This window comes from Mustelus asterias, chromosome 17 (genome assembly GCF_964213995.1).
Source record: "Mustelus asterias chromosome 17, sMusAst1.hap1.1, whole genome shotgun sequence".
Classification (NCBI taxonomy): domain Eukaryota; kingdom Metazoa; phylum Chordata; class Chondrichthyes; order Carcharhiniformes; family Triakidae; genus Mustelus; species Mustelus asterias.
The window spans coordinates 86,184,254-86,196,544 of record NC_135817.1 but is presented as its reverse complement, the minus strand read 5'-3'; the positions used below and the strand labels follow the sequence as shown (position 1 = coordinate 86,196,544).

Here is a 12,291-nt window from a genome sequence, read left to right as displayed (position 1 = left end):
AAAGTATCTGACCCAAGTCCTTTCCCCCAATCTATCCCCGTTACCCCACACATTTATCATGGCTAATCCCCCTAACCTACACATCATTGGACTGTGGGAGGAAGCTGGAGCCACCGGAGGAAACCCACGCAGACACGGGGAGAATTTGCAAACTCCACACAGTCATCCAAGGCTGGAATTGAACCCAGGTCCCTGGAGCTGTGAGGCAGCAATGCTAACCACTGTGCCAATGTGCCACCCCTATGCAATATGCTTAACTTAAAATCAGAGATTGATAGATTTTTGTGAGCAAAAGGTACTAAGCGATACTAGGTAAGATGGGTATGGAGGGATATGGGCCAAACTCGGGCAATTGGGACTCGCTTAGTGGTTAAAAAAAGGGCAGCATGGACAAGTTGTGCCGAAGAGCCTGTCTCCATGCTGTAAACCTCTCTGACTCTATGAGTAAAGGCAGGTATACCGAGTTAGGTTAGAGACTGGCCATCATCCCAGTGAGTGGTGGAACAGTTTCAAGGGGTAAATGGCCTCCCCATTCCTATATTCCAACGGGATGTGAGAGCTTAGCATTCATTCCTCGTTGCCCATTGAGAAGGTGCTGCTGCAGTACCTGTGCTGGAGGTACAGCCACAGTGCTGTTAGGGAATTCCAGCTTCTTCTGCAGCAAGTTGTTGTGATCTGGAAGGCACTGTCTGAAAGGACAGTGGAAGCAGCTTCAACAGGACCTTCCAAAAGGGAACTGGATGAATGCTCAAAGGAGAATTAATTTAGAAGGTTATGAGGAGCGAAGTGGGACTAATTGGGTTTCTCTTTCTACTTGGAGTGGCGATGGCCTAGTGGTATTGTCGCGGGGCTATTAATCCGGAAACTCAACTAATGTTCTGGGGACCCAGGTTCGAATCCCGCCACGGCAGATGGTGGAATTTGAATTCAATAAAAAATATCTGGAATTAAGAATCTACTGATGACCATGAAACCATTGTCGGAAAAACCCATCTGGTTCACGAATATCCTTCAGGGAAGGAAATCTCCTGTCCTTATCTGGTCTGGCCTACATGTGACACCAGAGCCACAGCAATGTGGTTGACTCTCAATTGCCCGCGGGCAACTAGGGATGGGCAGTAAATGCTGGCACCCATGTCCCACGAATGAATAAAAAAACTTGGCAGCATTGGAGTGAGGGCCTGAATAGCTCTTCTGAGCTCCACCGTTCTACACTGCTACAACAGGAGTGCAGGGATCTGTCCTGTAACTCCGTCTCCCTCCGAGGGGCCAGTCCATCATCCCAGTGTAAGTTTTGTTATGAGTTTTGCTGGCTGCTGGCTTTAATTGTTGCTCTCCGGGGTTGACCCAGGCGAGACAGGACATTAAAGCGATGAGTTGAATTCAACTCCAACAGCAGAAAGGCATTAACCCCTGTGACCTGTGCATGCCTTGCGACATGACAAGAAAGACTAAATTGTTTATCTAAAGCAATGCTGACATTAATTTTTCAATAAATTCTATTTTGTCCTCAGGCGGTTTATAATTAATTTATATTGGACAACATTCCAGGAGCTGAGAACAGACTTTCCTTCTCATGAATTGTCGACCACAACATTTTCCTCATCATTTTTTCTCAGTCTTTTACATCAGCTGTTGACTCGACAGGTCTTCCTTTTACATCTCATCCTGCACTGATAATTGATGATTTACTGAGTTCAAACACAGGCGATCACGGGCTGATCTTCTGATTGGGACTGAGAGAATAAACTAACATCCTGGGTAGACTGACATTGGCCAGTAGAAAATAATTCTCAACAATAGGAAAGAGTCAAAGACCTTGTTGAAAGATAAACCCACCGTCTCCCCATGTCCCTCAATCCCACCTCCCCACCTTCTCCCCATGTCCCTCAATCCCACCGACCCACCTTCTCCCCATATCCCTCAATCCCACCTCCTCATCTTCTCCCCGCATCCCTCAATCCCATCTACCCACTTTCTCCCCATATCCATCAAACCCACCGACCCATGTTACGGTAAGGGATGTGGGGTATATCAGAGTGTTACAGTTAGGGGTATGGGGTATATCAGGGTGTTACTGTGAGGGGTATGGAGTATATCAGAGTATTACATCTCGGGGAATAGGGTATATCAGAGTAGTACAGTGAGGGGTGTGGGGTATATCAGTGTGTTACACTGAAGGCTGTGGGTTAATATCAGTGTGACAGTGAGGTGGGGGGGGGGTGTGGGGTATATCAAGGGGTTACAGTGAGGGCTGTGGGGTATGTCAGTGTTATAGTGTGGGGTGTGGGGTACAACAGTGTTACAGTGAGACATGTGGGGTATATCAGTGTTACAGCAAGTGGTGTGAGGTATTTCAGAGTGTTACAGTGAGGGGTGTGAGATATAGCAGACTGTTATATTGGGGAGTGTGGGGTATATCAGAGTGTTACAGTGAGGGGTGTGCAGTATATCAAGTGTTACAGTGAGAGATGTGGGGTATATCAGTGTTACATTGAGGGGTGTGGGATATATCAGAGTGTTACAGTGAGGGGTGTGGGGTATATCAGTGTTACATTGAGGGGTGTGGAGTATATCAGAGTGTTACTGTGAGGGGTGTACAGTTTACCAAGTGTTACAGTGAGAGATGTGGGGTATATCAGTGTTACAGTGAGGGGTATGGGGTATTTCAGAGTGTTACAGTGAGGGCTGTGGGGTATGTCAGTGTTATAGTGTGGGGTGTGGGGTACAACAGTGTTACAGTGAGGGGTGTGGGATATATCAGAGTATTACAGTGAGGGGTGTGGGGTATATCAGAGTGTTACAGTGAGGGGTGTGGGGTATATCAGTGTTACAGTGAGGGGTGTGGAGTATATCAGAGTATTACAGTGAGGGGTGTGGGGTATATCAGAGTGTTACAGTGAGGGGTGTGGGGTATATCAGTGTTACAGTGAGGGGTGTGGGGTATATCAGAGTATTACAATGAGGAGTGTGAGGTATATCAGAGTGTTACAGTGAGGGGTGTGGGGTATATCAGAGTGTTACAATGAGGAGTGTGGGGTATATCAGAGTGTTACAGTGAGGGGTGTGGGGTATATCAGTGTTACAGCGTGGGATATATCAGAGTGTTACAGGGAGGAGTGTGGGGTATATCTGAGTGTTACAGTGAGGGGTGTGGGGCTATTAGGCAGAATTGGAGTCAGAGTGTTGGGTACATTGGAGTAAAACAGTGAATGAAGTGAGTCAAGTTTGGAGGGCTAGTTATTGTTTTGCAATCGTTACATCTGTCTGTACAAGGTGCTCCAGATCTTGTGAGCTCTTGAAATTCAGTGAGGCAAAACTCTTTCTCTGTACAAAACCCTTTCTCTGGCTTTAGACGAATGTCTGCAGACAAACGATAACAGATTTGAGGCAGCAATTCATTCGGCCCTTGGCACGTGAATTTAAGACAAAGATGCTTTGATGATTTTTACCAGCTTTATTTTCTGTTCCTTCGACCCTTTCTATTTGAATATTGGTCGGAGCATGAATGAATCTTTCAACAAAATGATTGAGAAAAGGCACAAGTGGAATTTATGAAATGGGAACTGGCACCTGTCCAAGGCCTTGAGGTTTGATGGGAAAGAATGGTGTGTTTGAGAGAGAAAATAGGCAAGTCACAGATTTCTGGGCAAGAGATGGGGGTGAGGCTCAGTCTGCAACTTGATCTGGACTCGCCACATAAACACAGTGGCTACAAGAGCAGGTCAGAAGCTAGGAATGCTGCGATGAGTAACTCACCTCTTGACTCCCCAAATCCACCATCTACAAGGCACAAGTCAGGAGTGTGATGGAATACTCCCCACTTGCCTGGATGGGTGCACCTCCAACAACACTCAAGAAGCTCGACACCATCCAAGACAAAGCAGTCTGCTTGATTGGCACCACATCTACAAACAGTGTTCGTACCACCTACACCAGCAACGCTCAGTAGCACCAGTGTGTACTATCTACAAGATGTACTGCAAAAATTCTCCAAAGATCCTTCGACAGCACCTTCCAAACGCACTACCACTTCCATCTAGAAGGACAAGGGCAGGTCGTGCCTCATAAACCTTACTGAGTTCTTTGAGAAGGTGACCAAAGAGGTGGATGAGGGTAAAGCAGTTGATGTGGTGTATATGGATTTCAGTAGAGCGTTTGATAAGGTTCCCCATGGTGAGCTATTGCAGAAAATACGGACACATGGGATTGAGGGTGATTTAGTGGTTTGGATCAGGAATTGGCTAGCTGTAAGAAAACAGAGGGTGGTGGTTGATGGGAAATATTCATCCTGGAGTTCAGTTACTACTGGTGTACCACAAGGATCTGTTTTGGGGCCACTGCTGTTTGTCATTTTTATAAATGACTTGGATGACGGCGTAGAAGGATGGGTTAGTAAATTTGCTGATGACACTAAAGTCGGTGGAGTTGTAGACAGTGCGGAGGGAAGTGGCATGTTACAGAGGGACATAGATAAGCTGCGGAGCTGGGCTGAGAGGTGGCAAATGGAGGTTAATGCGGAAAAGTGTGAGGTGATTCACTTTGGAAGGAGTAACAGGAATACAGAGTACTGGGCTAATGGTAAGATACTTGGTAGTGTGGATGAACAGAGGGATCTGGGTGTCCATGTGCATAGATCCCTGAAAGTTGGCACCCAGGTTGATAGGGCTGTTAAGAAGGCGTACGGTGTGTTAGCTTTTATTGGTAGAGGGATTGAGTTTCGGAGCCATGAGGTCATGCTGCAACTGTACAAAACTCTGGTGCGGCCGCACTTGGAGTATTGCGTACAGTTCTGGTCGCCGCATTATAGGAAAGATGTGGAAGTGTTGGAAAGGGTGCAGAGGAGATTTACCAGGCTGTTGCCTGGTATGGTGGGAAGATCATATGAGGAAAGGCTGAGGGACTTGAGGTTGTTTTCGTTAGAGAGAAGAAGGTTAAGAGGTGACTTAATAGAGGCATACAAGATGATCAGAGGATTAGATAGGGTGGATAATGAGTGCCTTTTTCCTCGGATGGCGATGGCTAACACGAGGGGACATAGCTTTAAATTGAGGGGTGAGAGATATAGGACAGATGTTAGAGGTAGGTTCTTTACTCAGAGAGTAGTAAGGGCATGGAATGCCCTGCCTGCAGCAGTAGTGGACTCGTCAACATTAAGAATATTCAAATGGTTATTGGATAAACATATGGATGATATTGGAAGAGTGTAGGTTAGAGGGGCTTTAGATTGGTTTCACTGGTTGGCGCAACATCGAGGGCCGAAGGGCCTGTACTGCGCTGTAATGTTCTATGTTCTATACATGGGAACACCACCCTCCGATCCACTCACCATCCTAACTTAGAAATATATCGCTGTTCCTTCACTGCCGGTGGGTCAAAATCCTGGAATTCCCTCCCTAACGGCATTGTGGGTCAACCCACAGCACATGGACAAGAAGTCAGCTCACCACCACCTCCTCAAGGGCAACTACGGATGGGTAATAAATGCTGGCCAGCCAGCGATGCCCAAGTCTCACGAATGAATAAAAAAACAAGGAACTCATTCCAAACCCGCCCAGCCAACGTGCCATCGTGAGACCTGTCCCTTGGGTTTCTTTTGACTATGCACCAAAAATTATGGCGGGAAGCATTGGCACTGCATCTACACCCAGCTTTTCCTGCCTGAGTTGACACTTAGCCAAAAAATCGGAAAATACCGCCCTTTGATTTGCATTAAAATAGAAACAATCAGAAAAGGAACAAAGAAAATTACAGCACAGGAGCAGGCCCTTCAGCCCTCCAAGCCTGCACCGACCATGCTGCCCGACTGAACTAAAGCCCACTACCCTTCCGAGGACCATACCCCTCTATTCCCATCCTATTCATGTATTTGTCCAGACGCCCCTTAAAACTCACTATCGTATCTGCTTCCACTACCTCCCCTGGCAGCGAGTTCCAGGCACTCACCACCCTCTGTATAAAAAACTTGCCTCATACATCTCCTTTAAACTTTGCCCCTCGCACCTTAAACCTACATCCCCCTAGTAATTGACTCTTCCACCTGGGTAAAAGCTTCTGACTATCCACTCTGTCCATGTCCCTGATAATCTTGTAGACTTCTATCAGGTCGCCCCTCAACCTCCATCATTCCAGTGAGAACAAACCAAGTTTCTCCAACCTCTCCACATAGCCAATGCCCTCCATACCAGGCAACATCCTGGTAAATCTTTTCTGTACCCTCTCCAAAGCCTTCACATCCTTCTGGTAGTGTGACGACCAGAATTGAACACTATATTCCAAGTGCGGCCTAACTAAGGTTCTATAAAGCTGCAACATGACTTGCCAATGTTTAAACGTTATTGAAGTAATGCTCATGTGATGTGTTGGAAATATACAAACAAAACCTTAACGAGCTTCAACAAACACTGCAAAACCTTTGCAATGCACAAGCTTGGGCCTCAACAGACAATAGGTTTATCTCCAAACTCTAATGGTTCACTCGGAGATGAACCTTCTCAGCCCAGGTGAGTCGGTAGCCAGTGGTACATTTCAAATTTGTCTGCCTCAAGAATCGACAGTGAACTGAAATGTCACATACAACTGAGGACTCCGCAGTGGCCTAGGAGTGTTTGATGGGGACAGTGTAGAGGGATCTTTACTCTGTATCAAACCCCGTGCTGTATCTGTCCTGGGAGTGTTTGATGGGGACAGTGTAGAGGGAGCTTTACTCTGTATCTAACCCCGTGCTGTACCTGCCCTGGGAGTGTTTGATGGGGACAGTGTAGAGGGAGCTTTACTCTGTATCTAACCCCGTGCTGTACCTGCCCTGGGAGTGTTTGATGGGGACAGTGTAGAGGGAGCTTTACTCTGTATCTAACCCCGTGCTGTACCTGCCCTGGGAGTGTTTGATGGGGACAGTGTAGAGGGAGCTTTACTCTGTATCTAACCCCGTGCTGTACCTGTCCTGGGAGTGTTTGATGGGGACAGTGTAGAGGGAGCTTTACTCTGTATCTAACCCCGTGCTGTACCTGTCCTGGGAGTGTTTGATGGGGACAGTGTAGAGGGAGCTTTACTCTGTATCTAACCCCGTGCTGTACCTGTCCTGGGAGTGTTTGATGGGGGACAGTGTAGAGGGAGCTTTACTCTGTATCTAACCCCGTGCTGTACCTGTCCTGGGAGTGTTTGATGGGGACAGTGTAGAGGGAGCTTTACTCTGTATCTAACCCCGTGCTGTACCTGTCCTGGGAATGTTTGATGGGGACAGTGTAGAGGGAACTTTACTCTGTATCTAACCCATGCCACGGGATTGAAATATTGCGAGCACAAATGAGGAGGTCTTACAAAACCAAAGGGCAATCGTTTTTTGCTTCGTTTCCAGATGTGGGCACCACTGACTGGGCAAGCATTTATTTCCCGCCCCTCACTGCCCTCCAGTTCAGGGAGTATTTGAGAGTCAAACACGTTGCCGTGGCTCTGGAGTCACATGTAGGCCAGACCGGGTAAGGACGCAGATTTCCTTCCCTGGAGGACATTAGTGAGAACTGACAATCGGGTCCTGATCACGATTACAGAGACTAGCTTTCAATTCCAGATTTTTATTACTTGAATTGAAATTCCACCAGCTGCCGTGGTGGGGCTTGAACCTCTGTCACCAAAGCATCAGCCTGGGCCTCTGGATTACTCATCCAATGACCTTACTCCACTTTCTAGGTAGCAAATGAGCACAAAAGGCAGTTGATGGTTTCTTTGTTCTGAGTACTTACCCGTAAATTCTTAATTTGCAGACTTCCCAATTCCTGGAGAGACATTCGGGGGTCTTTGCCAAGGAGACTGACCCCATCTTTCAGCCAGCTGATTGTTGGAATAGGATCTCCAGTGGCCTGGCATTTCAGCAGAGTGGTCCCATCCACACCCAAAGTCTGATTGGCTGGGCCCTGCCGGATGATGGGAGGCGGTCTGTCCGTTAGAACTATGAAGAACCAAATTAAAAAGGTTACAGAATGTTACAGAAAGACTCCTCAATCCATCTCCAACTAACAACAATTTCGACAGTCATTGTGATTCAAGAATCCCCTTGATCTTGTTCTGCCTCTCAATTGCAATCTTCCCACTCAATCTCTCTCTCCCTCCTCAATCTCTCTCTCCTCTTAAACTTTCTCCCTCAATCTCTCTCTCCCCCTCTCAATCTCTCTCTCCCCTTAACTTTCTCCCTCAATCTCTCTCTCCCCCTCTCAATCTCTCTCTCCTCTTAAACTTTCTCCCTCAATCTCTCTCTCCTTTCAGTCTCTTTTACCTCTCAATCTCTCTCCTTCTCAATCTCTCTCTCTCTCTCTCCCGTTCAATCTCTCTCTCTCTCCTTCTCAATCTCATTCCTCTCAATCTCTCTCCCCTCAATCTCTCTCTCTCCCCTCAATCTCTCTCTCTCCCCTCAATCTCTCTCTCTCCCCTCAATCTCTCTCTCTCCCCTCAATCTCTCTCTCTCCCCTCAATCTCTCTCTCTCCCCACTTCTCAATCTCCATCTCCATTCTCACTCTCTATCCTCTCATTGCTTATCTGCTCCTCCCAGTCTCTCTCTCTCTATCTATCTCCCTTTGTATTTATGATTCTCTGAGATTATTTCTGCTGATTACCCTGTTACCAACTGGATTAACCAAGCAGCAGAAACGACCTTTCAATATTTACCTCCTCGCCATTCTGAATGAATTGGTTTGATCCCTAATTGGCCATCTCAGCCTCAGCGACAAGGAGCCCTGGTTCTTAAATAGTCGCGACCAGGAACTCATTGTTAAAAAACTGGTGGAAGCTGTTTCCAGACTCATTTTGAAAAGAAAATTGTTTAAACGCTTGAAAAGGGAGAAGAATCTGTGCTTTGGGGAAAGGCTGGTAGCAGGGAGTGCGACTAAATGGATACCTTTTGAAAAAGCTGCCACAAGTATGGCCAAAGAGCTAAATGACCTCCTACTGTGCTGTAAGATTCCATATTCCAGTGAAACCAAACACTATTCATCCATTTTCCAGCAATGATCATCACTTACCTCAGCGCTGTTATTAATGGAAGTTTAGTAGAAAGTATATAATCCAAATAAATACGCTGACAGGTCTGTTGAGTGAAGAGGGATAATGGAATGTTCCAGAATCTGAGGCAGTGCTGATGACAGGAAATACAGCTTGCTTTGGACATGGAGGTCGAAGGTTAAAAGAACACTTAAAGTTCCTAGTGATCTGTGAAATGCTCTCAGGCCCAGTCACATAAATCTTTGTGAAATGCTTCTCTCATCTGCCACCCAACCCAATGCATTAGAACAGATTATCCCACCAAAATCCCTGCCGACTGCTTTGGCGCCCCCCAACACTTAACACCTTTGTGGGACTGTGGGCTGGGCCATCTATTGCAGTCTGGTGATGGCTGCCACACTCTTGTTGTGTCAGAAGGTTCAGGGTTCAGTCCCCATTCGAGAGGCTTGAGCTCATCCAGGTTGGCACTCCGAGGGCAGTACCAAGGGAGTGCCGCACTGCCTGGCCTGCTTCCCATTGGATGTGAGGTTAAATCCCAGGTCCTCCCTGCCACAGCCAGAGCTGGGAGAGGGGCAAGGATCTTCTCCCTGGTGTTGTGGCCAATACTGCTCCCTCTGTAGCCACGACTACAAACAGACCATCTGCTCTTTCTCACATTGCTGTTTGTGGGAGCTTGCTGTGCGTAAATTGGCTGCCACAATTCCTGCATGACAACAGTGACCGCACTTTAGGGAACTGGCTGTAAAGCACTCTGAACCAGTCAAAAGCTGTGACATGCTAATGGTTCCCTTCTCATGGGTTGGCACATCGGTTACAATGAGGGGTGGGGGGCATGTGTGCGGAGGGGGGGGGGGGCAGTTTTCAGGTAAACAATGGTGCACTAATATTAGCAACCGGAATTTTACAACTTCACTTATTTTGAAGTGAGTGGGTGGGGGGTGGGGGGGGGGGCAGGGAGGGGGAGAGGGCTGGGTACGGTGGGTGCGGAGGCAGAGAGGGGAGGGAACTGGGTACAGTAGATGGAGGGGTGGGGGGGTAGGGGTGGGGGTGTGAGAGGAGGGAGGGGACTGGGTATGGTGGATGGGGGTGGGGGCAGTTAGGGGGAGGGGGCTAGGTATGGTGGGTGGGCGGGCTGCCCCCACCCCCCCCAACCCCCCCCCACCCCCCCCCCCCCACCCCCCCACTGTGCTCCAGTCAAATTCTGCCACTGGGTGCCTACCAGCAAACACAGCGAGATGTGTTCATTGATCTTGCTGCTTTGCCACTACCCTGTCAGCTGCTTGGTGAATACCAGTGGCGTGGGCATTAATTGCCCACTTAAGGCCCAAACCTACCTCAGGAGAGGGGATTTAAATTCCGTCCTACGACCGTGCCTTAACCTTCTCTGCTCTAAGGAGAAGAATTGAGCTCCTCCAGTTCCTGCACATAACTCAAGTCCCTGCCTGTTACTCTTCCAGCAAATCTCCTCCGTCACCCTCACCAAGGCTTCATTGCCTCCTAAAGTGCGGTGCCGAAAACTGGACACAATGACCGGAACCTTCCCCTCCCGCCCACCACGGGAATCAGAGCGGGCGAAGGGGTGAAGCATGGAAAGATCCGTTGGCTTCGGGTGGGATTTTATGGTTTCGGGACGAGCAAGGCCGTAAAATCCTGTCCAATTATGCCACCTGAAGCCTAAGCAGTATCGGATAAGGGCAGGTTTGAACGGTCTGAACTATGTTATTGTGTGATTGAAAAATTCATCACACGCAGAGAGGAGCGACTGTAGCAGAACCGCACTTGTCAAGAATTTGAGGTGAAGGCCCAAGATTTTGCAGCGTCGGATATCAGCGCGGTTGACAAGAGAAAATGAGGTAAATATGATCTCTCGCTGTCAGTGCGAAGGCCGTTATCAACGCAGGCACAGAGGTAAATGGGATAATTGAAGTGAATCTTGTAACAATGGAACAGACAGAGGCCAAGAACAAGTCCTTGAACATAAGAGACAGGAATTTTCTCATTACCAACATTCTTTGAACATAAGGCCTTTACAGGACCCTCTCAGTTCATCACTGAACTGTCAGCAGGTGTACTATTAAGAGGACCCTGTCCTCACAGCCAATCTTTGTCTCTCTCTCTCTCTCGCACTCGCCCATTTATTCCACTCGCAAGCAGTGCAGTGAATCACACGGCCTTGTGGACAGATATTTAAAAATACTGCCTCGCCGTTCATTCTAAATGACCTTTTAATTTACATGTAAATTCGAATCGGATGAAAATGCATCACTTTGTCAACTTGTGGAGGTCACGGCTCGGAGGTGGGTTTACAAATCTTCCCTGAGAAGCTATTTCCATTGCTTTAAAAAAAAACACAATTGGAGGGAGAACGCGGGTAAAGGAAACGATTCTAATTCCTGTCATAGAATTTGAGCGAGACCTTTTCTTTAAAAAGGACAAATGAGGATGCTCATTGAATTCACCTCACACACGGGAAAGTCAGAGTCTGCGTTCAGGCAATTTCCGCCTGCCATTTTTTGACGGATTTCTTTCCTCGTAAACCCTGATTGCTTATCATCTGACACATTGTGTACACTTTTTGTTGTCAAGCCAAGGGGTCCTCTGAGGCCTACACAGCAGGCTTTCAGCATCAACCCCTCCTCCTCTCACCCCCAGCACACACGCACACACACACACACACACGCTCACACGCTCACACACACACACATGCTCACACACACACGCTCACACACACACACGCTCACACACACACGCTCACACACACACGCTCACACACACACGCTCACACACACACGCTCACACACACACGCTCACACACACGCTCACACACACACGCTCACACACACACGCTCACACACACACTCACGCACACACACACTCACGCACACACACATGCATGCATGCACTCACACACAAGCATACACAAACACATGCATAAACAGACACATACACATAAACATGTACAAACACATATGCACACACATACACATGCACATAAACATACACACAAATATATGTGCAAACACAAATGCACACACAAGCATGCACATAAACACAAACACAGCCACAAACGCCCATGCACACACAATCACACAAACACAAATTCATACTCACAAACCATGCATGCACACACACACACACACACACACACACACACACACACAAATACACGTGCACACAGATACACAAACACACACATACACCCACAAAACATACGCACATACACTTTAATACACACACACATGCACGCACACACACAAACACACTAATACACACACAGATACATACATACACAGGTA

At 47.6% G+C, this 12,291-nt stretch overlaps 1 protein-coding gene across 1 annotated transcript in view; it reads right to left on the bottom strand.

Moving 5' to 3' along the window:
- The window catches only part of robo2 (roundabout, axon guidance receptor, homolog 2 (Drosophila)), a 530,474-nt gene that overhangs the window by 129,830 nt on the left and 388,353 nt on the right, over window positions 1-12,291 (bottom strand). The window contains exon 10 of the mRNA XM_078233065.1: window positions 7,743-7,948. Coding sequence (XP_078089191.1) covers window positions 7,743-7,948 — 206 coding nt within the window. The remainder of the gene's footprint in view (window positions 1-7,742; window positions 7,949-12,291) is intronic.